We start from the raw sequence: 25,796 nt of genomic DNA, 5'->3' as shown, positions 1-25,796 counted from the left end.
GGATCCCCAGCAGCTGATGCTATTGTGCTGTTTTGTTTTTTAGTTTTGTTCCATTAACCAAAAAAAAATCCAGTAACTGAAAATAGTCCAGTTCCAAGCTTTTTGGATATGTGGAAATGTTCTGTATTTATAATAAATTTCAGTAAGCCATCTTTCCTCCAGTAATCTTCCTTTCATAATAAAGGCTACTATCATCTGTCGCACTCGCTGCTTGCAGCACAGTATAATGGAATTTTGTGACTTGTGTCTGCAGGCACTTAGATCTCTGACCATGTACATTACCCAGTCATTTGCCATGTAAGCATTTTACCATGATAAAGATGACTTTGGCAAAGTGGAGATCACTCAAGATGCAATGTTAATTTAATTTTAGATTTATTTTGAATGCTTTTTATCAACCATTATGCGTATGTTTTTCTCACTCTTGTGACACTTTTGTCTTTGGATTAGATACTTCTCTAGTTCTATTCTATACTCTGTAAATGAAATAAATACCCTGTATGTATTAGTAAAATTGATGCACATCTTTTGGGTCACATGTGCTTGTAAGCATCCTGTTTTTGTACACTTGCCAGTATTCCACAAACAACTTCAAAAACTGCTTTTAATTTTTTTTGGTAGAAATTTCATTGTTTTGCCACAAAATATGGTCTGTTCAGATAACAAATAATGCATTAGTTATAGCAGTTTTGTATGCAGTATATGCTGAGGACGTAAAACAGGACCCCTTCCTACTGTTGTGAAGAACTTTAGTTGTGTGACAAGCATACAAGTCAAGTCATGAAACCCAAAAAAACTCGCAAAAAAATGGGGGTCGACTTATATGCCAGATATACTTTTGAGACCTTAAATTCAGCTCAAAATCCTATCCGTGCTGATCCACTGTTTAAGTCATCCCTTGGAAACCCAAAAAAACCTGACTGACAGATTTTCATTGAAATTTTTATTGAAAACAGCAATACAATTAGCACCCTTCAAAATCGCGATCATTGTCTGAAAATAACAACACATTTTTTCTTTTTTTTCTCTTTGGCTTGGCTTCGTGGACGAAGATTTATGGAGGGGTATGTCCAAGTCTGCTGCAGGCTCGTTGGTGACTGACAAGTCCGATGCAGGACAGGCAGGCACGGTTGCAAGGGAAAATTGGTTGGTTGGGGTTGGGAGTTGGGTTTTTCTTCCTTTGTCTTTTGTCAGTGAGGTGGGCTCTGCGGTCTTCTTCAAAGGAGGTTGCTGCCCGCCGAACTGTGAGGCGTCAAGATGCACGGTTGCAGGCAATATCAGCCCACTGGCGGTGGTCAATGTGGCAGGCACCAAGAGATTTCTTTAGGCAGTCCTTGTACCTCTTCTTTGGTGCACCTCTGTCTCGGTGGCCAGTGGAGAGCTCATCATAGAACACGATCTTGGGAAGGCGATGGTCCTCCATTCTGGAGCCGTGACCCACCCAGCGCAGTTGGGTCTTCAGTAGCATGGATTCGATGCTTGCGGACTCTGCCAGCCCGAGTACTTCGATGTTGGTGATGAAGTCATTCCAATGAATGTTGAGGATGGAGCGGAGACAGCGCTGATGGAAGCGTTCTAGGAGCCGTAGGTGATGCCAGTAGTGGACCCATGATTCGGAGCCGAACAGGAGCGTGGGTATGACAACGGCTCTCTACACGCTGATCTTTGTGTGTTTCTTCAGGTGGTTGTTTTTCCACACTCTTTTGTGTTGTCTTCCAAAGGCGCTATTTGCCTTGGCGAGTCTGTTGTCTATCTCTTTGTTGATTCTTGCATCAGATGAAATGGTGCAGCCGAGGTAGGTAAACTGGTTGACCGTTTTGAGTTCAGTGTGCCCGATGGAGATGTGGGGGGGCTGGTGGTCATGGTGGGGAGCTGGCTGATGGAGGACCTCAGTTTTCTTCAGGCTGACTTCCAGGCCAAACATTTTGGCAGTTTCCGCAAAACAGGACATCATGCGCTGGAGAGCTGGCTCTGAATGGGCAACTAAAGCGGCATCATCTGCAAAGAGTAGTTCATGGACAAGTTGCTCTTGTGTCTTGGTGTGAGCTTGCAGGTGCCTCAGATTGAAGAGACTGCCATCCGTGTGGTACCGGATATAAACACCATCTTCATTGTTGAGGTCTTTCATGGCTTGTTTCAGCATCATGCTGAAGAAGATAGTAAAGAGGGTTGGTGCGAGGACACAGCCTTGCTTCACGCCGTTGTCAATGGAGAAGGGTTCAGAGAGCTCATTGCTGTATCTGACCCGATCTTGTTGGTTTTCGTGCAGTTGGATAACCATGTTGAGGAACTTGGGGGGGGCATCCGAGGCGCTCTAGTATTTGCCAAAGCCCTTTCCTGCTCACGGTGTCAAAGGCTTTGGTGAGGTCAACAAAGGTGATGTAGAGTCTTTTGTTTTGTTCTCTGCACTTTTCTTGGAGCTGTCTGAGGGCAAAGACCATGTCAGTAGTTCCTCTGTTTGCGCGAAAGCCACACTGTGATTCTGGGAGGACATTTTCGGCGACACTAGGTATTAGTCTATTAAGGAGAATCCTAGCGAAGAGCCAACACATTTAGAACCCTACAAAATCACTCTCACTATCAACGTCTGAAGTAAAGATGGCAGCAAGCACATCCATACTATCACTGTTTAAACAGTCATCATGTGGGTCCCAGTTTGTATCTGATGAGGCTTTGTTGTCAGTGTCCTGCACTAAATCATCTTCTGTGCTATCAATTGCACAAGAAATACCACACTTTTAAAATGATTTTTATCTCTAACTTTGTCCTATGCCTTGAACACGAAGTTACACAGCATATCAAGTGATGCAGCATGCATTGCCCGCCTTTTGTAAATGACTTTTCTGCACACGACATCTGTGTATTCCATTCCTCGCACACATTTTCTTTGAATGTCTTGCAATATATATATTAAGCCACCTGGGATAACCGTCATGTAAGTCTTACGTAGTGCTAATCTACTTTTAGTGTTCTCAGTTAAGTGGGTACCTATCCCAGACCAGCAAACTTCGTTCTTTGCGTAAACTGCCTGGCCGCCTGTTCCACGCATTGTCTATCCTGTTGCACCCTGCTAACCGGGATGCGACCCGGTACGCAAAATGGTAGGCGACCACAGGGGCCAACGAACTTCGCCCCAGGTGACCACCTGCATGGCAGAGAACAGCGAGCAACGGTGGGAACACCACCTATTCGGAGATCAGCGTTGCTGTGATGTCACTCCCGATGTCAGGAATGAGGAGAGAATGTAAGCAGAGCTGCCAGTGCAATAAGTCAGTCTTCAACTTCAACTCCTTGTGTGCATCTTTCCACACTTCACGGTAGCGCGCACTACAATCCATCCATCACTTTTCATGAAAAGGTACACAAATACCTGCAGGAAATTCCATTTACAGTTTAATTTTGAGTTTGAAGATTACCATGGGTCTTTATCTCGTCGGACATGCACGATAACACCAAGGTAAACCTGGTTCTTTCATGGCCTGTACTTCTGGTTGGCACAGTTTTAACACCTTAGTATTCCACTGTTCTATTGCCTTTCATGTTGAAATTCATGGGGGTTTCGTCTACGTTTCCAATATTTGCCAATCCAAACTGGTGTTTCTGCAGATTCCGTATAATAAACTGGTGAAAAATTACAACTTTATGATCAAGATCTTTTGGTAGTTCTGTGCAATTTTTGTTTTTTGGCGTAATACCAAATTTTTCCTGTTCATGAAATGATTGCACCAGCCAACTGTTGCCTCAAAATCATCACTAAACTTGACCCACTGGAGTGCAAATGTTATTATTTTATTTCGGGTGACCATGTAGCAATCTTGCCTCTGTTCACATACCAATTCTGCAATGTGATTTTCTAACTCTGGCCAACGAGTGATTCCTTTTCTCAAAGAACATTGCCTTTTTGATATTTTTCTTCAAGTCTTTTTCTTCCTCCAATCTCTTACCAACACCTTAACCATATAACCATAACCATATAACCATATATAGCACAGAACAGGCCAGTTTGGCCCTACTCGTCCATGCCGGAACAAATTCCCACCCTCCTAGTCCCACTGACCAGCACCTGGTCCATACCCCTCCAATCCTCTCCCCTCCAATGTAATTATCCAGTCATTCCTTGTGCATGTCAATTTTTCTTGCAGCAGGACATGTTGGTTTTCTTGGCCATTTCTATCACTTTCAACTTAAAGCTCGCTTCATATTTTTGTTGCGTGCTGCGTTGTGTCAATGAACCTTCCATGAATAGCAATCACCTCCAGCCAACAGCCAGCCAATCAATCTGCATGATCTATGGGGGGCGAGGTATACACCAGTCAACGGGCTATCTCAGGCATCACGAGCTTTGGGGATTAACTTATATGCCAGTCAACTGGGCACCTCAGGCAGTCAGAAAATTGGAGTCGACTTGTATGCCGGATGTACCATAAAATCTTAAAATGAGGGTGAAAAAAAGAGTTTCTTTGTAAGCCTAAATATATAGTATATGGTTTGTAGTATGTAATATCAATCCATTAGCTAGATTTTCCTGGATGTTCTTCCCAAAACATTTTTCTCTCTTGAGAGTTGATTAGATTGCTGTTTTGTTTTGACTGTTTACCACAGTCCGGGTAGAGTAGGAGAATTTGATAAATATCCTGGTGGTAATTTTTCATTCACTATTTAAATGTCAATTTTTTTTAAAGTTTGCCATTTTTGTTCAACGTCAAATGTATGCTTTTATGCAAGTTTAGTTGTTCAGTTTCAGTACTTTTCTTAAGCCTCATTTTTTCCACCTGGCAAGTAGTCTGTTTGTCAATATGGAAAAGGTGGGCTGAGTGGTTTGTTTCCATTTTGTATGATCCCATGCCCATGAGATTCTGTTCCAATGCAACTCTCATTTTGGTAGAGGAAAAGAAATGAGTGAAAAGATTTCTATTTCTATAGGAAGGTGCACATTGATGCATTGTTGAATTGACTCCAGAAGCCTGAAGCCTTAATTTTAATTTGTGATGTAGTGATGAGAAAGATGATAATACAATAAGACATTTTGGGAATTAAATCGATACAGTTCTGAGCATCACCTGAGCAAGATAATAGTTGCGAAGTTTTAAAATAGCAATCGCTCCTTTCACACTTGCAAATGGTCCCAGGAATTAACAGCCAATCGGCCTTTAAAGTGTCTTGTGTGAAGGAAAATTGTCTTAACATCAGCGTCAGATGACATCATCTCATGTCAGAGATTGACAGCCTTGACCCCTAGTACAATTCCAGACGTTGGCAATGCAATCAGGCATGTGTAGAATGGGCAATTGCATTGTGGGATTGAAATGACCCAAGTTCTTGCATGAGTGCAGGAATGTGAAGGAAGAAAAGATTAAATTGAAGGAATAAATTTTGTTGTGGTAACGTAGCTACGGGGTGAGAGAGAGAAGAAATAAATAGCAGTAAATGTGAATATTGGACAATTTTTAAACAACATGGGAAAGTTGGTAGTGCTTTCGTGCACAATTTATAAAGACCGTGGGGGAAAAGCGATGGCAGACCTGACTTCTCAGAATGCCGTGCAGCAGAGAAATCCCTCCATGAGTGTTCCAAGCATGCAGCTGTGCACACAGCCCTTTCTCTGCTGCACGGAATTCAGGGAGGGCAGTCTGCCATCACTTTTTCCCACAGTATTTATAAATTGTACACAATAGCACTACCAACTTTCCAATGCTGTTTAAAAATTGTCAGCTATTGCTATTTATTGCTAGCACTTTTGCACAGTTCCTTATAAAGGTTTATATAGGTTGGCACAACAACAGGGGCTGAAGGGCTCATACTGTGCTGTATATAAAGCTCAATTATGTTATAATTAGGCATGATTAATTTTGTTCAAATATAAGATCACAATGCATTGATCAGGATTTAGGTTAGGTCCACCATCGCTTGATGCATCACAGCAACACTGGTATAAGGTAGACTTGTCCTAACCCTGGGAATGACTCCTTGCAAGTGTGAAAGCATTCAGTGTCCCAGTTAGGAGTGGTCAAGTTGGAAAAGCTAAACCCGCATTCCTATCCTGGGACACTGAACGGCTGATTTAATGAGATGCAAGTGTGAAAGGGGCTACTGATTGGAGGTTTGGTGTTCAATGGTAACATTCATGTAGATTCTGTAAGTATAAATTGATTACTATCAATGTAAAAATGAGCCTAATCCTAAACTCCATGAGTTTAAAATTATTTGCAAGACTAGTTTTTGAGGAACATTGTATGCGACACAGAAGGCAAACATTCGAAATATTTACAAGCCTCGCAGTGAGAAGTTATTTAGCCGAACTCTGTTTATTACATCAATAAACTAGAGCACCTAAATTAAACTGATCCATCAATCTCACTGGTTGTGATTCATAATTTTGTATTTCCTTGAATATACAGGTTCAAGAAGCTCAAGAAAGACATAAACGAGTTGAATCTGAGCTCAGGGAGCGATTAGTGGTGCTGGAGAGAGATGCCATGCAACATCATGATGTGGTTGATGGCTTAAAACAAAAATACATGGACACCATAGAAAAACTTCAAAATGACAAAGCAAATTTAGAGGTTCGACCTTTCATCCTTTTTTTTTGCACATGAATTTTTGTCTTAAATTAGCCTTTTCTCTTTTGCTTTTGAACTCTGTCTCATGCTGACATGGCAAAGAAATTTAGTGCAGAAATCTAAGGCAGCAACCCAAGGGATCTTTCTTCTCAAAAGAGAAATGGAACAACTCCTGTGGTGTAACAATGATGGAACTTGAGACCCTACTATCATGGTAGCCCCTGTATTAGTGAGCTGTTCTCAGCAATGCAGTACTTTGCAGCAAATTAGTAATAAAGTCACTGATAATTTGTAAAATATTGTGGTGGTGTGAGCCAGGAGCTTTCATAAGATTTTTGTTATATGCAAGAGGAGGCAAATATTTTGATTTTTGTTTTGCTTATTGTTTGGTAATTATGAAAATAAAAGATTTAAATATGATTTAAAAGTGAATGATTGGATAAATGCTGTTTAAAATTAGCTTTGAATCACTCCAGGGTATAACACTTTTAAAGACATTTACAAAATTTATTCAGCTTGCTTTTGTTTGTTTAAAAACACTTTTGAAATGTTATATAAATTTTTCCTAATTGTAATGATGCAGAGTTTATCATTAATGTAGATGAATCCTCACCATAAAACATTTGCAAGACTCTAAACTCATTTGCTTAAGAAAGGGTGAAGAATCAATGGTTCCAACTCATTCAAAATCACCTAAATTAAAAAAAATCTTATGAATTGGCACCTGGCCTCCTCATCTGTTAATTTTGTAAGAATAACCTTCTAGTCCTACCATCCCTATCCTTCAACAACCAATCCCCTGAGTCCCATTCCAACCCTATCCTTTTTATAAACATAATTATATTTTTAAGAACCAATTTGTTTTTGGGCAGTTATCAGTGCTGGGAATTCGAAATGGCTAATTGTCACCTATCCAATCTGCACTCAAATTGTCAGCAAGATGAAGAAAGCTGTCATCAATTGTGCTATCAAGCAAATTTGCCAGTAATCTGCTTGGTAACATAATCAATGAAACTTGGTTTAACTCCAAACCTCATTACAGACTTCAATTGAATTCTCACGGCAGGAGTCATGTTGGGCAGTGTCTTTGGGTAATCAATCTTCAGATGCTTCATCAATTTTCTTTAATGCTAATTGTACAAACTTGAGTTCAACTTGCAACTGAAGCAATTCATGCATACATGACATTCAGGTTTCGATTTGCATCACAAGTGTCAATTATCATCCCAGTAAGAGAAACTTTAACCTCTTATCCCTGATGTTCATTGACACGTTCTTCACTAAATCTCCCATCATCAACATTCTAAAATATGTAGCCTTAAATTATTTCTGCAGTAAAAAGATGTTTGATAACTTTTTTGTTGTGGTTTAAAAACAAAATTGGAAAAATAAAGCAACATCTTGTTCTGATGGGGAGAAGAAAGAATGTAATAATGTGGAAATGTGGGCCAAAACTTTAATTTCAAATGTTTTGATGATGTTTATTCATCCTGAATTTGTACATTTGACTTTTAATCACAGCAACTTGTACTTGGTATCTTTAAAATATCACCAAAATAATCACAGAAATAAAATCTGACAAATAGTTGTCTTGAAAGGAAATATTAAGAGAATTTTATAGAACAGCCATTCTCAATGGGTGCCCTGGGGGGAGGGGGGTGGTTGGTGGTGGTGGGCACAGAACATTAAAGTAAAAGCCTTGTTTTCTTCTCACCTCAGAATCAGAATTTATCGTCATGAACAAGTAATGAAATTAGGTGTTTTGCATCATAGAGCAAAGATTCATATTATAACCATCTTACAACATTACTATATATTAAAAAAAAATGATAGTGCAGGAAAAGTAAGGCAGTGTCTTTGGTCCATTGATTATTCAGGAATCTGATGGCAGCAGGTAAGAAGTTGTCCTTGTGCTATTGAGAGCTCATCTTTAGGCTCCTTTACCTTTTACCTGATGGTAGTAGAGTGAAGAGCGTTTTTGAGGATAGAAACTGCATTTTAAAACACCACCTCATGTAGATGTCCTCTGTGATGTCGCAGGCCGAGTTAACCGTCTGGAGTTTATTCTTGCCCTAAGAGTTGGCACCTTCATACCAGGCAGTGATGCAACCAGCCAGAATGCTCTCCAAGGTACACTTGTAGAATTTTATGAGAGTCATCGATGACATTCTGAATCTCCTCAGACACCGCACGAAGTATAAACATTTTTGGAGTTTTCTTTTGTAGGAAGAAACCAAAACGACTGCTTCACAGGGAAATGGGTCCATAAACTGAGTAGACTGTTTGTGGGGGACAGTAGCTGAAAAAAGAATGAGAATAGCTAATGTAGATATCATTGGTAGAAATCCAAAGATATCCAGAAGCTCAGATCACCAAGGATGGAACAAAGTGGAGTAAATGCATGGATACGAGATCAGATGGACAAAATAGAAAAGGTGGAATTGCCTTGATATTAAAGTGTAGAATAAAAAGAGTAGAAAAGAATGGTTGTAACTCAAAAAGTAATGTCCAACATGTGGCAGGAATTCATTAAAAATGTTTCTTTTATATCAGTATGTGTTTTAAATGTAATATTGTGTCATAAAGAGTTAATTGTTCTGGTGGTTAACGGATCTTCAGAGACAGTGATTATAATGCAATTGGATTTAATAGTGATGTTGAAAAGTAATTCTGAATCTTGAGTGCAAACTCTGAATAAATAAAACTACAAAGTCCTTTGGTGCATGATGGGTTTAGTAGATTTAGAAGCTATATTAAAAGTTATAACCTAAGCAAGGAACCGCTAATGAATTACATGCAATTATGTGAATTTAATGAATTCATACATTGTTTGCAAGGAAGACATGTGTTTTAAAGTTAAAACAAAGACTTTTGCAATCATTTTAGTGTTTTTTTTTGCCACTACCTCCATTCCCAGGCGCACCCTTCTCAACTACTGATACTGGCTCTTCTCCTTTTCTCTAATTGCATGCTTGTCCCCATTTCTGGCCACTCAACATTTGAATAATTGACTTTGTTCCCAGCCAAACTTCAGCTTCAATTATAAGAGTTGTATTTCAGATGGCAAACAGCTGACATGAGCTCACAAGTCATATTATAAAGGGCACAGATCTGCTGAGAAGCCTAGAATGGGGATTCATGCTTGGGCACAAACCATATCAGATTTGGGTAAGGATATCAAGTGCAAATATATATATATAATACAAGCATACTGAAGATGGAAAGCTAGATCTAAGGAGCCTGCAGAAATGCGATTGGCATATTATAGACAAGATCGAAGGACAAGTTCACCAGATTGATTCTTTTATTGCCAATGCCACCTGAGGAGAAATTAAGCAGACCAGGTATATAATCTTGAGTTAAGTGGAATGGTTGATGTCATTGAAATGTACAATTTTTTTTTACTGGACTTGACCAGATTAATGTGGAGTTGATGTCTTATGGCTAGTGTGTCTGGAACCAGGGGTCTCAATCTCTAAAGAGGACAGCAATTCTGAAAGTTCAAGATGACATTTCTTCACAAGAAGATTGAGAATTTTTCAAGTTCTTAGCAGTGGAGGCTCAGTTGCTGAGTATGTTCTTGACTGATAGTCATTTGGATACAAAGGAAACTGAAGGAAATAGATTAGTGCATGAAAGATTATCCATGATGCTAATGAATGGTGAAGCAGGTATAATAAATTGAATGCTCCCCCTGCCCCCCACTTCTGTTTTGCATGACCTTGTATTTTATAAATAAGGGTAGGAAGAAATAGAAGTAGATACAAGAGAGTGAGATCACTTCGGGCCTGGAGCTTACAGAGATCACAGCTGAGAATTTGGACTGAAGTGTATGGGAATAGAAAGTGAAATTATATTGGCTTTCAAGATGACTAAGAGGTGGATGAAAGCTATTACAGCTGAATTTCCGAGGCAGGGAGCTTTCAATAATGTTAGAGAAGCTTTATTTATTTGCATGTGTATACTGCTGTTAAGGCCAATGTTTAATACTTACCATTAATTACCTAAATATCTTTGCTATTTCCGTATTTATGCATCAGCCATATACCATGCACCTGAAGCACCATGTTCCCAAATTGGTTAAGAGTGAGACTGACATCCCCAAAATGAAACAAATGGGTTTCTGATACAACTATTTTATGGTGACCATGACTGGTGTTATTTACTTTTTTCAGATTTACTTTGTTAATTGAGTTTAATTTGCCCAGTTGCTGCAGTACAATTTAAACGTCTCCAGGTCATTACTCAGTTTGTCAGGGTTATTATCCACTAAGAAAACTATGGTAGTGGAAGCAGAAGATAAAAGTGAGTCTTTTTTACTGAAGTTGGATGTTGAACTTGGAGTTGCAGAGGTGAAAAATTGGAGACAGTGATTGAGATCTTTGGTGAAGGATGCAGAGACCTTAATGAAGATGAATACAGTGGTTTTTGCCTTTCATTTTCCTAAATTAAGAAAATTGCAAATCATCCATGACTAGTTGTTGCCAACAATTAGTCAGGACGAGGCAGCAGAGAGCTTGGAAGATGTGCTGCAGATGAAGAACCTGAAGCTATTGGGGTCAAACCTGACCTTTTTCCACAATGAGCTGCATATAAATGAAAAGGAGTTAGCTGGGACTAGGTTTTCAAGATGCTTGAAATAACAGTTTGAGAGAAAGAAGAGAAATAGTCATGAGAAATTATTTTATGATTGTAGATACAAGAATAGAACAAAGCAAAGGTTGTGTGTCTGGGCTGGAAATTTCTAAAGAAGGAAAGAGAATAATGATAAAAAAATGATATGCATAGCTTCCCTGCTCTTTCACCAGTCCATGAAGGTTGTAAATTATTTAAGAGTTTTAAAAATGCAGTAGTAGGAAAGATATGTATTTGATGTGAATACTTGCAAAGATTTGGGGCGAGAGCCAAGATAAAGATGAGATAGTAATTTACTCGATATGACCAAGATTAGAAGCGAGTTTTTGGATGATTATGCATGGGTGGAATTTGTGCGGACGCGCGCGCACACACACACACACACACACACACACACACACATCTATTGGTATTACAAAGGGTTCTAAATATTTTTTTAAAATATGGAATATATTCACAGGTGAAATCACACTCATTGGAGAGGGAAGCAAAAGATTGTAGACTCCGGGCAGAAGAATGGTAGGACAAAGCCATGATTTAAATTTGTTATTTTGTTAATGCTTAAATTTTTTACATAGCAGATCTACTGAATTATTTTCTTTCTTTTTAAATACAGCCAACAGCAGCTAAAGAATGTCCATGCTGACCTGAGTAGGCGATTAGAACAGTCAACAAACATTATTCAGGAAAAATTACCTTTCAATGATACGAGTATGTCTCCTTTATGTGCAAGTTAACGTTTGTAATGATAATTTTACAGTAAGCATTATTTCAGTATATGAAAGTTCATATAAAAATTGGTGCACTTGGAACTCCAAAATCTCACTGCTGTATTGAATAAGTAATTGTGAATATTATACCTATTCTGTATCTTGCCAAGAAATGTTAATGGAACCAAAAGTTGGGGTGGTTAAGAGGAGGGAACCTAAACTGAATCATTCTAATTCTTAAGATTCTACCAGTTCTTGGGCACCATTATTTTACATAATTTGTTAAAGATGGGAATATGCTAAAAATAGCTTGTTAGAACAATAGAGATGGATTGGACATTTTGTGAACAGTTTTCTTTCATGAGTGTAAGACTATTTAGGTCCTGCTTCATTATCAATCTATAGATTTTTTTTGTTAGCTGCTCCGTAAGTTCCTCATTCGTACTTCATATTTTCAGTTGCTTAAAATTTACTTGTGCCATCTTGTTTTCAAAATAGGGCTTGCAGAATACTCTACATTGGATGTACCCATTCATGATAGGAGGCATCAGGTGTGTAATCAAGAAATTGATGTCCTGAAATGTTTGGTAGAGATTTTAATTTGATTTAAGTGTTCCTTTCAGCTGCGTTCATTATTTAACAGGGATTCTTTTTATAAATTCTGTTTTGAAAACAATTGTGTGAACAGATGCACCACCTTGCTTCATATCTATTTTTGGTGTAATTTTTAAATCATTTTGTTGAATGGAAAGTTGTGAAATTATCCAGTTTTCAAGTTGACTAAAGAATTTAAATCAGTGCAGTGCTTTGTTCTATGTTTGTTCCAGGTTTATTTAGGAACTTGATCTGATGAATTGTGTAATTACTTTAATCAATTAAATACTTTTTTAGTTTCAGTTTGAACCTATGGTTTGTATGCTTGCACACTGAAGTCAAAATGAGAAAACACATATACTTGGCTCTCAGGATGCATGCTTTTCTTTGAGAAGGCTGAGAATATCAGTACTAAGAGTCATATTATTTCTAACAGAGCTGCTTTGCAGAGAAGACTGCTGTGCTCTTCTCCCTGAACTCGTAAGCCTTCCTCTCCACTGAATCAGAATTTATCGTCGTGAATGTGTCACAAAATTTGTTGCTTTGCGACAGCATTACAGGTGCAAAATTGCTCTAAATTACATTTTTTAAATAAATAAATTAGTGTCAAAGAAAGAGAAGTGAGGCAATGTCTGGTTCATTGTCCATTCACAAATCTGATGGCAGAGGGGAAGAAGCCATTTTTGTACCATTGAGTGTTTGTTTTCAGTCTCCTGTACCTCCTTTTTGATGGTAGCTGTGAGAAGAGGGCAAGCCCTCAGTGGTGAGGGTCCTTGAAGATAGAGGCTGCTTTCTTGAGACACTACCTCTTGAAGATGCCATTAATTGAGTGAAAACTGATGCCCATGATGGCGCTGGCTGTGTTAACAACTTTGTGTAGTCTCTTCTTGTTCTGTGCATTGGCCCCTCCATAGCAGACAATGTTGTAACCAGTCAGAATGCTCTCCACGGTACAGCGGTAGAAATTTGCAAGTCTTTGGCAACATTCCAAATCTCTTCAAACTCCTCACAAATTGTAGCTGCAGATGACCCTTTTTTAATATTTTACTTTGATCTTCATGGACTCGCAAAATTCAAGCAAACAATATAATCTTTCAACATTTATACAGGATACAGAGTCCGATTGCTTCCTCCCCAACCACCCAACCTTTACCCAACTGAAAAAGCAGTCAATTAAATTGTATAGATACAAATTCCGGTGGGAAACCTAGGGAAAAAACAACCAGGATGGCTAAATAACAAAGGCTAAAAAAAAAAATTAAAAGGAAAAAAACTTAAAACTAAACTAAAAAAGCACAACACCCACATCATGTCCAACTTGGTCGTTTTTATTTCCTGCTAGGATGGATTGCTATCCTACCCCTATTTCGAAGTGGGGGGGGGCCTAATCAATCCAATATATTTCAAGTAAGGTTGCCACTCCAACAAATTTGTCATGTTTCTTCCGTAGATTGTATATGATTTTCTCTGGGGAATGCAACTCTGCATTTCCATATTCCATCATTTGGTATTAAGTTGGGAATCGGACTTCCACGGAACTGCAATATACTTCCTGGCTATCTTTGGTCAATCTAAAACTCACATCCCCAATATTTCCCAGAAGATACAACTCCGGATCCTGTGGAAAATCCACTTTTGTAAATTTTTTCAGAATGTCCAGCAGGTCTTCCCAAAAGGATCTCACCTGGAGAGGAGAAAAGTTCCAACCACAACACCACACCTAAAGCATATTTCTGAAATTTCAGTCTTTAATTTGTGTAATTTCTGTAGTGTCAGGGACAACCTGTATCTGGCATTGATGACGCCTGTCACACTGTCCAAACACAGGTCTTGCCACCACTCTTCATTGCTTGTTGTGCCCAAGTCCGTCTCCTATCTCTCCCTTGACCTGTGTAAGCCCAGCTTTGGATATGTAATACATCTTAGAAATAAATTTACACTCATTCCCCTTTCAAATTAGAATCTCCATGTAACTACATCCAGGTAGGGTCATAGATGGTCCCAATTTTTCCCTTAAGAAAAATCTTATTTGTAGATAGCAGAAGAATGTTCTGTTGGACATATCATATTTGTTTCTCAACTGCTCAACAATCCTTGATACACCTGATCCCTTTCTAACACCAGGTGTCCAGGATTTTATTAACCAGAGTTAATGGTGTTAAATTATTCTGGGTCGAGGGCATTTTGGAGGATATCACCATCTTCCATCCAATGCATTATTTTGTTCTTTTCATGTTGGAGTACATGCTTTAGGATGGGGCTATCTGTTTTCTTTGAGAGTAATTTGGTATCCCACTTCTATATGAATTCTTTGGCTATCTCTTTGCCTACCAATTGTAGTCTAATTTGCACCCATGGGGGGGGGGGCACTCCCTTAAAGACCGAGGCAACAAATCTTGCCTGGCCTACCAGTAATACCTTTTGAAATCTGGTAATTTTAAACCCCCCCATGTGGTAATCCCATGTCAACATTTCCATGGAGATCAAAGCCACTTTTCCATTCCACAGGAACCTTCTGAGGCAATGAAATGGGTAATGATTGGGGGGGGGGGGGGAATTTGGAGCCTTGGCATCATCTTCATTCTGACACGGTTGTCTGCCCATCAACGTTATTGGCAGAGTCCTCCATCTAACCAGATCCTCCTCAATCTTCCAGAGCAAAGGGAGTTAATTAGCAGATGAGCCTTCTTAACGATTGCATCAACATAGAGGCCCCAAGAGAGATCTTCAGAGATGGTGACACCCAGGATGTTGAAATTCTCAACTCTTTCCACTGCTGACTTTGCGAAGTTTGTGTTCTCCTGATTTCTTCCTCCTGAAGTCCACAATCAGTTCCTTGGTTTTGCTAATGTTGAGTGCAAGGTTGTTGTTGTGACACCACTCAACCAGCTAATCTATCTCACTCCTGTACACTTCCTCATTGATGTCTGAGATTCTGTCAATGACCATAGTGTTATTGGCAAATTTGTAAATGGTATTTGAATTGGTTTGAGCAACACAGCCATGTGTAGAGCATTGGGCTAAGCACACATCCTTGATTGTCATTGAGGAAGTCAAGGATCCAGTTGTGGGGTTGGGAAGCAGGGGTGGTGTCCAGCTAGGTTTTGAAGTTTGCCGTCCAGTACTGAGGGTGTTGAAAGTTGAGCTGTAGTCAACGAAAAGCAACCTGGTGTACATATTGCTGCTGTCTAGAGCTCCAGGGCTGGGTGGAGATCCAAGGCTGGGTGGAGAGGGTGGATTGCATCTGCTGTGGAGCGATTGTGGCAGTAGGCAAATTGCTGGATACCTTCTGTGACTCTTGCCCTCACATTGCTTTATGGCAGAAATTGATATGAATCCTGCAAAAAATAACCCCATAGCTCAGTGCGCTGAAGCTGGTGTGAGGGCTGCTGTTGCACCATGGACTCTGTGGGATCACAAACTGCTGGCAGAACATAAGAAATAGGAGCAGGAGTTGGCCATCATTGACTCAACTCCACCTTCCTGCCTTTTCCCCATATCCATTAATTTTTTTTAATGTAAAAATCTATCTAACTGATCCTTAAATATGTTTAATGAAGTAGCCTCAACTGCTTCCCTGGGCAGAGAATTCCACAGATTCACAACACTCTGGAAAAACAGTTTTTTCCTAATTTCCGCCTTAAATCTACTCCCCTGAAGCTTGAGGCTGTGTTCCCTAGTTCTGGTCTCACCTACTAGTAAAAACAATTTTCCTACCTCTATCTTATCTATCCCTTTCATAATGTTATATGTTTCTATAAAATCTCCTTTCATTCTTCTGTATTCGAGTGAATATAATCCCGGACGTAGGTCAACCCCCTCATCTCTGGGATCATCCTGGTGAACCTCCTCTGGACTGCCTCCAAGGCCCATATATCCTTCCTCAAGAATGGAGACCAGAACTGCACACAGTACTCCAGGTGCAGCCTCACCAGTACCTTGTACAGTTGCAGCATGACCTCCCTGCTCTTAAATTCAATTCCTCTAGCGATGAAGGCCAACATTCCATTTGCCTTCTTAATAACCTGTTGTATCTGCAACCCAACTTATTGGATTCATGCACAAGCCCTCCCAAGTCCTTCTGCACGACAGCACGCTGCAGTTTCTCACCATTTAAATAGTAATCTGCTCTTCTATTTTTCCTTCCAAAGTGGATGACATCGCATTTACTAACATTGTACTCTATCTGCTAAACCTTTGCCCACTCACCTAACTTAACTATATCCTTCTGCAGTCTCTCCACATCCTCTGTACAATTTGCTTTTCCACTCATTTTAATATCATCCGGAAACTTGGCTACACGACACTCTGTCCCCTCTTCCAAATCATCAATGTAAATGATGAACAGCTGCGGACCCTGCGGCCCCCCCCCACTTACCACTGTCTGCCAATCATAAAAACACCCATTTATCCTGACTCTCTGCCTTCTGTCAGTTAACCAATCTTCATTCTGTGCCAATATACTTCCCTCAACTCCATTCATCTGTGTCTTTTTGATAAGTCTCAGCAGGTCAAGCAGAATCAGTGGGAGCAAAAGAATGGTAATGTTTTAAGTCAAACCTCTTCATCAGGAGTTTCATCTCAAAGCTTGGACTATTCTTTTGCTCCCACTGGTGTGTCTTGATTCACTGAGTTCCTCCAGCAGATTGTATTTGGCTTCAGATTGCAGCATCTGCCATCTCCTGTGTGGCACCCCCTCCATGGGTCTCCTGCAACATCACCTTTTGAATGCAGTGGAAGCTGCTCTGACTCAGTTTGCTCAGATATCTCGATTATAACAAGCTCAGCTGAGATTGGGAGATGGCCAATTCCATCGCATCCATCGATTGATGAGGGTGATTACTTCATGTAAGTGATTTCATAACATGGAGTTGTTGGTACCAGTCCTCAGCAAAGGGCTGCATTCACTCTATTGGCCAGCCTGCCCTATCTCTCATCATAGACTAGCCTCTGCTTGCCTTGGCATATCTAGCATCAGCTTCTCCACTGTGAACTGCAGGTAATTCATTTCTGGCAGATCACCAGCAGGAAATGGATTCTTGATAGGTTCCTGTCATGTCTGTATGCTGCTATGGGAAGGGAAGGAACTTGCACCAAATTCTGAGCACAGTACCATGCAAATCAAGCAGATGTCTTTTTTTAAGTCTCGGGGCTATACACCTGAAAATGGTAGGGTGGAGGAATCGACAGAGCTGTAACAAATCAACACTTTTGGAGTAATGCAGAAAGGGGTACTAGCTTAATAAAAATCATCTTTCGGTTTTGTTTTGAAACAGTACTCTGGAACATATTATGTGGTTATTGTCAGAATTAGTATATTATTTTTATCCATCACTGTTCAATAAGTTCCCTTTTAAATTTTTTGAGAAACTGTACTCTCAGTGTTTTGCACTGATAACATAAAACTGAGATTTCAGTCCAGTGGGCTTGAACTGAATCAGCAATTCCAGTCAGTGTGGTTTTGAACATCTGTTTCCTTTTGCTTCACCAACAAAAATGTGCTTCAGTGAAATCAGATGCACAAGCTCCTATAAAGATACATCTGGCGAGTGTTTTGCACATAACTTAGAAACAGCTGCATTAATTCCTAAGTGACAAGCAAAGAAATTTGTGAAGGCAGGGTATTTGAATTATTCTTTAGAGAAGTCAACCCCCATGCCACCAGGTTTCTGAAACATTAATTAATTGCTATGGTCTGATTTTCCTTGCCTCCATTTCAATCAACAATCAGGTTATCTGATCATATAATGTTACAAGAAATGCGTGCTTCTTTTTTGCAAATTCATTGCCATGTGCTTTGCACAAATTAGCTGCAACATTTCTATAATTCAGCGCTTGTGCTCAATAGTACAATGGTATCCGGCACCCATGGGGATTAGTAGAAGCTGGATAAGTGAATTTGCTGGTCGCTTGAGACTGTGTGTTGCATGATTGGTGAACTAACCACTAGGGGGGCCCCGATTTTAAACTTTCCTGTTTATTATTTGAAATTTTTATTGCCGGTTGCTTGAATTCCAGATAATAGGGATTTTCCTGTATAAATTGTTTTGGATGTACTATGGCTGTAATCAATCTCATTTTGGATTGATATTTCAACTTGACTCATTAATCTTAAGAATCCTTGTGGAGTAAAGATGGGGAGACTAAATCTTTTTAGTGATTCGTCATCAATATGAATGTAAGATTTAAAATGGTTTGCCTAAACTCTTGTGCATCACTGCATTTTGTAATGGAGAAACCACAAATATTTTCTCCACATTGTTACATAGATGATGCAGGAAACTCATATTACTGGAGAATGGGCTTGAACAATCTTTTAGCTTACTTCTTCTGCCTCACAGAATTGACTTATTTAATTCCTGAACATGTGGAAATATGGTGTATTCAACAGTATTAGCTTTAATATGCACATCCTGGTTTATTGTGTCTTTTTTGTTTCAAAATCAGAATTTATTGTCATAAGCAAGTCACAAAACTCATTGTATTGTGAAAGCATTACAGTGCAAACATTCATGTAAACCACCTTGTGACAATAAATTTAAAAAAAACTGCACGAAAACTAAAGCAGTGTCTTTGGTTCATTGACTATTCAGGAATCTGATGGTAGTAGGGAAGAAGCTGTCCTTGTGTCACTGAGTGTTCATCTTTAGGCTCCTGTACATTTTTCCTGATGGTAGCAGAGTGAAGAGGGTCTTTGAGGATAGAGGCAACTTTTTTAAGACACTGCCTCTTGTAGATGTCCTCGATGGACTGAAGTCTGGTGCCTGTGATGTTGCAGGCTGAATTAACAACCCTTTGGAGTTTTTTTCTTGTCCTGAGCATTGGCACCTCCATGTACAGAATCACCTCAAACACCTCACAAGGTATAGCTGCTGGCAAGCTTCCTTTGCAATTGCATCCACATGGAGGCTCCAGGACAAATCCTCGGAGATGTTGACCCCAGGAATTTGAAGTTCTTGACCCTTTTGGCAGCCAACAATTGCGGAGATTGGGCTGACACATCGCGTGGCAAGAAACACGAACAGAGATCGCTAAAGCGACTCACAGGACAACGAACCAGCGGGGATAGAAGCTGGGGCAGCATCAGACCAACAGCCCTAAAATGGTGTTGGTCAAGTTGCCCAGCTCACTCAGGAGTAACAGGCTGGGGAAGAAGGGCATTCATATGCATGGATATTCGCGCCCGCTATTGTTATTCATATGGATGACTCAGTCAATCAGCGAAAACTATGGGAACTTGAATAATATAAAGGCAGCCTTTCCAGCACTAATAAAGGAATGAGCTTAACCTGCCAAACTGTGTGTGTGTGTGTGTTTCTTTGTAGCAGTCGACTACGCCCTCTTTAATACTGAGCCCTCGATGAGGCCTGGATGATGTACTCCTGACTTCCTCTTGAAGTCCACAATCATCTCCTTGGTTTTGCTTTAAAATAGATCTTATTTGAAATACTGGAGCTCTGTTAATGCTAGACTTATCGGCCCCACAGCCTTTGCAAGAGCTTTGGAGAGTGCCTAAGAGACTTCAGAGGTAGAGGGTCCTCTACCGGCACCACCTACGGCTCCTAGAACGCTTCCACCAGCGTTGTCTCCGCTCCATCCTCAACATCCATTGGAGCGCTTACATCCCTAACGTCGAAGTACTCGAGATGGCAGAGGTCGACAGCATCGAGTCCACGCTGCTGAAGATCCAGCTGAGCTGGATGGGTCACGTCTCCAGAATGGAGGACCATCGCCTTCCCAAGATCGTGTTATATGGCGAGCTCTCCACTGGCCACCGTGACAGAGGTGCACCAAAGAAAAGGTACAAGGACTGCCTAAAGAAATCTCTTGGTGCCTGCCACATTGACCACCGCCAGTGGGCTGATAACGCCTCAAACCGTGCATCTTGGCGCCTCACAGTTTGGCGGGCAGCAACCTCCTTTGAAGAAGACCGCAGAGCCTACCTCACTGACAAAAGGCAAAGGAGGAAAAACCCAACCCCAACCAACCAATTTTCCCCTGCAACCGCTGCAATCGTGTCTGCCTGTCCCGCATCGGTCTTGTCAGCCACAAACGAACCTGCAGCTGACGTGGACTTTTTACCCCCTCCATAAATCTTCGTCCGCGAAGCCAAGCCAAAGAAGAAGAGACTTCACTAATGAATTGTTGTTTACAAACCGGCAACAGATGAAAGAACTTGTCGGAGCCGCTTCTGTCTGGAGCTGTTCTAGTATGGTCATGTGGTTTGGCAAGCAGAGAGAGTCAAACAGGTTTTCTCTGTGTGTGTGTGTGTGTGTGTGTGTGTGTGTGTGTGTGTGTGTGTGTGTGTGTGTGTGTGTGTGTGTGTGTGTGTGTGTGTGTGTGTGTGTGTGTGTGAGAGAGAGAGAGAGAGAGACAGCCAGACAGACAGACAGAGATCACTTCTACAGTGTTATACTCAGTAAAAGCAGCTGGGACTGGAACAGGACAAGCTGGCAAGCTTGTGGAAAGCCCCATTTGGAAGACGGGTTTATAAGTGCTTTGTTCAGCCTGGTCAAAGCCCTTGTGGTTCATGCAAGAGGAGAGGACTGGCTGTCTAATGTTTCACTTGGAATAAGAGAAACAAAAAGGCACTCTGGTGACCTGAAAAAAAAGAGGTTATCATCCGGAGAACCCTGAAGGAGGCAAGTTTTGTCAGTAAGACACTGAAGTGGCTGATTAAAAAGGAATCAGTTGTGGATGTCCTGGAACAACAAATCTCTCTCTGAAAACTGACAAGAACCTTCCTGAGCAGTAACCATTTACCTTTCAAGCTCCAAAGCCTGGTGAACTTCATAAATATTAAATTCTGTGCACAGTATAAGAATTGTCTTCAACCAGCGAACTTGGATGAAAGAGAAGTGAGATAGGATTGTGAAGCAAAGAACTTCTCTGAAGTTGCACACACATTAAGTTAAAGTTTGATTCTAGTTTCATGTTTAAAGATAATTAAAAGCAACTTTTGTTTAAGTAACCATTTGTCTTGGTGAATATCTATTACTGCTATGGGTCCTCTGGGCTCGTAACAACTACTGTTCACTCTACTGATCCACGACTGTACAGCTAAACATAGCTTGAACCACATCATCAAATTCACTAACAACACACAGTGGTGGGCCTGATCAGTAAGAATGACGAGTCAGCGTACAGAGCTGGGGTAGAGTCATTAATGGACTGGTGCACAGTTAACAACCTGTATCTGAACGTTAATAAAACCAAAGAGATGGTTGTCAGCTCCCGAGGGGACCACACTCTGCTGACCATTGACGGCTGCACTGTTGAGGTCATCAAGAGTATCAAGCTCCTTGGAATGCACTTGGCAGAGAACCTCACAAGCTCCATAGCCAAGAAAGCCAAGCAATGCCTCTACTTCTTGTGAAGGCTGAAGAAAGTTCATCTCCCACCCCAATCCTCACTACATTCTATAGAGGATGTATCAAGAGCATCCTGTCCAACTGCATCACAGGCTGTTTTGCAAGCTGTACCTCCTTGGACCGCAAATCCCTGCAGAGGATAATGAAATCAGTGAAAGATCATTGGGGGCTCTCTTCACTTGATGAGACAACACTTGATGCAGGTGAAAGGCAATAAACCTTGTGAAGGACTCCACACATCCCTCACGTAAACTGTTCTCTCTTCTGCCATCTTGTAGAAGGTACTGCAGCACTCGGACCCTTGCGCCCAGATTGGGCAACAGTTTTTCTTCCCGTACCGTAGACTGTTAATGAATAAGTCTTAATATTTTAATGTGTTTAACTTCTATTTTAAATTATATTTGTGTAAATATGCTCCTGGAGAAATGCTATCTCGTCTTTACTGTGCGACCATGGTATGAAAAATAAATAAAGGTGACGACTTGATATTGGTGACCTTAACAGACAAGAATAATGACGTGCATTATCTAATTGGGCTTAAAAATATACTTATTTTTGGGGACAGGTCAAGAGTGATTTGTTACCCACCAGTTCTGTGAGTTTTTTGATAATGTGGCTGCACTGCCACATTAGGGTTAGGGTTAGGTTGGAAGCTTGGGTCTATGTTAGAGTGTTCCTGTAATTTGTCATAAGTGTGCTGGCCCAGGGAGTCTTGTGGGGATTGCTGTTGATATGGGGCTTCTATTTGGGTTGTCTTTGAAAAGGGTTGAGTCTGGGTAAGGGTTAGGGTGTTAATATGTGGACAGCGGGATCATCATCCCCCTTGTGTTCGCTTGTTTCTCCTCTCTGGGGTTCTGTGTCACTCTGCACTGCCACATTAGGGTTAGGTTGTCAATATGCAGGCAGCGGGATAATCATCCCCCTTGTGTTCACATGTTTCCCCTCTCTGAGGTTCTGTGTCACTCTAAACTGCCACTTTGTGCTGACCCATGTTTTCATTATACTGTGTCTGTTTCTAACCTCTGTTGGCCTCATATCTTCCTGGTAGGTTTCTGTATCATTCATTAAAAAGTTTTTACAATTTGTATGGTGTTAGGGATAGAGTTAGTGTTAGGGTTATTGGGGGTGTTTCTTGGTAACCTCGGGTCTGTGTTGGGATGTCCCTGTAATTGGTCATAAGTGTGCTGGCCCAGGGAGTCTGTTGTGGGGATTGATTACTGTTGTTGTGGGGCTTCTGTTTGAGTTGTCTTTGAATGGGGTTGAGTCTAGATAAGGATGTCTTTATTCTCTCTGGTTGTGTTCTGGCTTAGAGAGTCTATATCAGGCAGTGACTGTTGGAGTTTACTGTCAGGCCTAGAAGGCCCTTGTGGGATTGATTTTGGGTTGTTGGGTGTTTAGGATAATGTGAAGTCTGGGTAAGGTTGCCTCTGTGATTCCTGATTGTGTCCTGGCATGAGGGGTCTGTCCTAAACAGTGCCTGGCAGAGTTGGCTGAATGGACTTAGGGCCCATGTGGGATTAATTTTGGGTTGTTTGGGGGTTAGGTTTAGGGTTAAGTCTGGGTAAAGGTGCTATTGTTGGTTGGTGGGAGGGTTTTGTTTTGGGTTAGTTGGGGGGTAATGGTAAGGAATGCTAGTTGGGTGGGTGTGGTGGGATTCAGGCTTGGTGGGGAAACTAAGGTTAGGCTCCCTTGGTTACTGGGTAGTGGGTGGCTTGGTTCTGGGTTGCCTGCGTTTTTTTGGACTGGGTAGGTGGGGGAGTCAGAGTTGGGAGTTGTGGTGGATATCGTGATATGTTTGGAGTTGGTGTCTCTAGGATGAGGTCTGGGTTAGGGAGTCTCCCAGGTATTTGGGGTTGTATCGATTGGGTGATATGACAGGATTTGAGTTTTGAGGTATTCGGTTGGGATACAGTTGGGGAGGGATTGTGGTGGGGGTGTTTTGGTGGGGGGGGGGTTTTGGGAAGGGGGGTGGGTTTGGGTAGTTGGGGGGGGTTTTTTGAATTTTTGAAGGATCCACCATCTGCAGTCTCTTGTCCCAATGCTTAAGTCACTACAGCACACATTATTCATGAACAGAATGAAATAGTATGGAGTGGATTGTGTTTTTTGCATTTGTGAAAACTTAGTACATTACAGTTGATTTTTTTAATCAACTGTCCAGATATTTGCTTTTAGTTTTTCCCAACTGCTTAGCAAAATTGTCATTGATCAACTATAAAATGACATTGTTCCCATAAATTGAGCAAACAAGATTTAGTAAGTATATAAAGTTGAAATATATGTATAATTTAACAAGGAATTAAAGTTTAGACAATTCATTTTTACTGTACCACTATTTAAAATTATAACATGACTACAAATTAGAGTAGATTCAAGATAATGCCACATTTTTAATTCAGTGACCTCCAAACAAATGGATTGTAATAGAACCATTCTGCCTCACAGATTTTTACAGTACACACAATAAAATTTAAGCAAATAACAATCTACGAGCTATGAAAAGATGCAACATGAATATGTGGGCACATGAAAGATTAGCTATCAGCAATTTTAAAAATACTGCAGATGCTAAAATTCTAATATTAAAAAAAAACAATTTTGGAAATTCTGCAGGTTGGGCAGCTTTTGAAAGTGACAATGTTCCCATAAATTATTAATTTTTTTTCAGGTTTAAAATCCTTTATGAAATATAGGTTCTTGCATCCAAAGTATTAAATCTTTCCACATCCATTGTCCATCCTGCAATTTCCAGAGGTTTTTTTTTGCTTTTATGTAAGCCATCCAGAATTGTTGCCTTCCATGCCACCAAAAAAAATTTTGACGCATGAACGCCGATTCCACTAAAAGACCAAGATGCGAAACTGCAGTGAACAGTTCATTTTGTTGGGATGGGAATAGATGCCGTTGAAAGCTGTTGTCATTAATGTGATTGGTATGACTTTTCAAGTGCATTGTTGCATTTCAGTGGGAGTTTGGCAGGGTTGTGAGAGATTGACAAATTAACTTGCTTTAACTGCAAGGTAAAATTCCAGCATGTGGACAAGTCGGATATTCCAGCCCTGCTATCTATTTTAGTTCATTTGTGCTTCAGCTTCTTTCATGAATAAACAGACCTCTTTAAGTTTTTGCTGAATGATGAGTTTCTTGGTCAATTTTAACGTAAACAGTCACGAAAAAAGTGTGATGGTATTAAGTTGTTCTGTTCTTAAGATTCTTTAAACAATTTTGTTCCAAAACTTCAGCATTCTGTTGTTTCATTTGTAAGCATAGCCAATTTGTGAAAATACATAATTTTAGGACTGTCAACCATACTGCAAAACTGGGTATAGATTAAAAAAAAATCATCCAAATCAAAATCTTTCATTACATTTACCTGATGGAAATAAACAAAACACTGAGTTTGATGTTCATTCTTTCCAATCTAGAAATCACAAAATATTGAGTTAATTTCCTGTACTGTGATGAGTTAAACTCGTGTAATGTGGTAATTTATTGTGTTTGTGCAAGTTCATCATTTAGTGGTTAGTTTAGAAACAAGTAGGAAAAAGAGCTGCTGTATGTACTTGCGTAAAACTAATTCCTATGTAAAACCATGACTATTAAATTTCAGTTAAAAGCCCGTGATGTAAGTGGGCAGGCACTCGCTTTTTGTCAAGACTTGGTGGGAGCGTTGCTGAACTTCCATACCTATACAGAGCAAAGAATTCAGATCTACCCGATTGATTCTGCAACAGATATTATATCTCCATTGAACCAAAAGGTATGCATTATTTTGGTGATGACAAACCATATTTATAAATGGCTTTTAAAAATTCCAAGACACTTCATAGGAATTCAGTGAATCAGAAATTATCACAGATTTAATTTTTTTAAGGAGAGAGAGTTAGAGGAATGGAGAGAGACTTGAAGGCCTTTGTCGTGTATGA

General features: G+C 40.3%; 1 protein-coding gene across 3 annotated transcripts in view; it reads left to right on the top strand.

The window, feature by feature from the left end:
• The window catches only part of ppp1r21 (protein phosphatase 1, regulatory subunit 21), a 113,449-nt gene that overhangs the window by 51,915 nt on the left and 35,738 nt on the right, over window positions 1-25,796 (top strand). For 2 of the 3 annotated variants that reach the window (XM_069931031.1, XM_069931029.1), the window contains exons 5-9: window positions 6,399-6,563; window positions 11,656-11,714; window positions 11,812-11,906; window positions 12,404-12,456; window positions 25,481-25,630. In XM_069931031.1, coding sequence (XP_069787132.1) covers window positions 6,399-6,563; window positions 11,656-11,714; window positions 11,812-11,906; window positions 12,404-12,456; window positions 25,481-25,630 — 522 coding nt within the window. The remainder of the gene's footprint in view (window positions 1-6,398; window positions 6,564-11,655; window positions 11,715-11,811; window positions 11,907-12,403; window positions 12,457-25,480; window positions 25,631-25,796) is intronic. The other variant, XM_069931032.1, reaches the window with a different exon arrangement.

Source organism: Narcine bancroftii, chromosome 4 (assembly GCF_036971445.1).
Source record: "Narcine bancroftii isolate sNarBan1 chromosome 4, sNarBan1.hap1, whole genome shotgun sequence".
Taxonomy (NCBI): Eukaryota; Metazoa; Chordata; class Chondrichthyes; order Torpediniformes; family Narcinidae; genus Narcine; species Narcine bancroftii.
The sequence above is the reverse complement of the archived record's forward strand: the minus strand, read 5'-3'. Positions and strand labels throughout refer to the sequence as shown.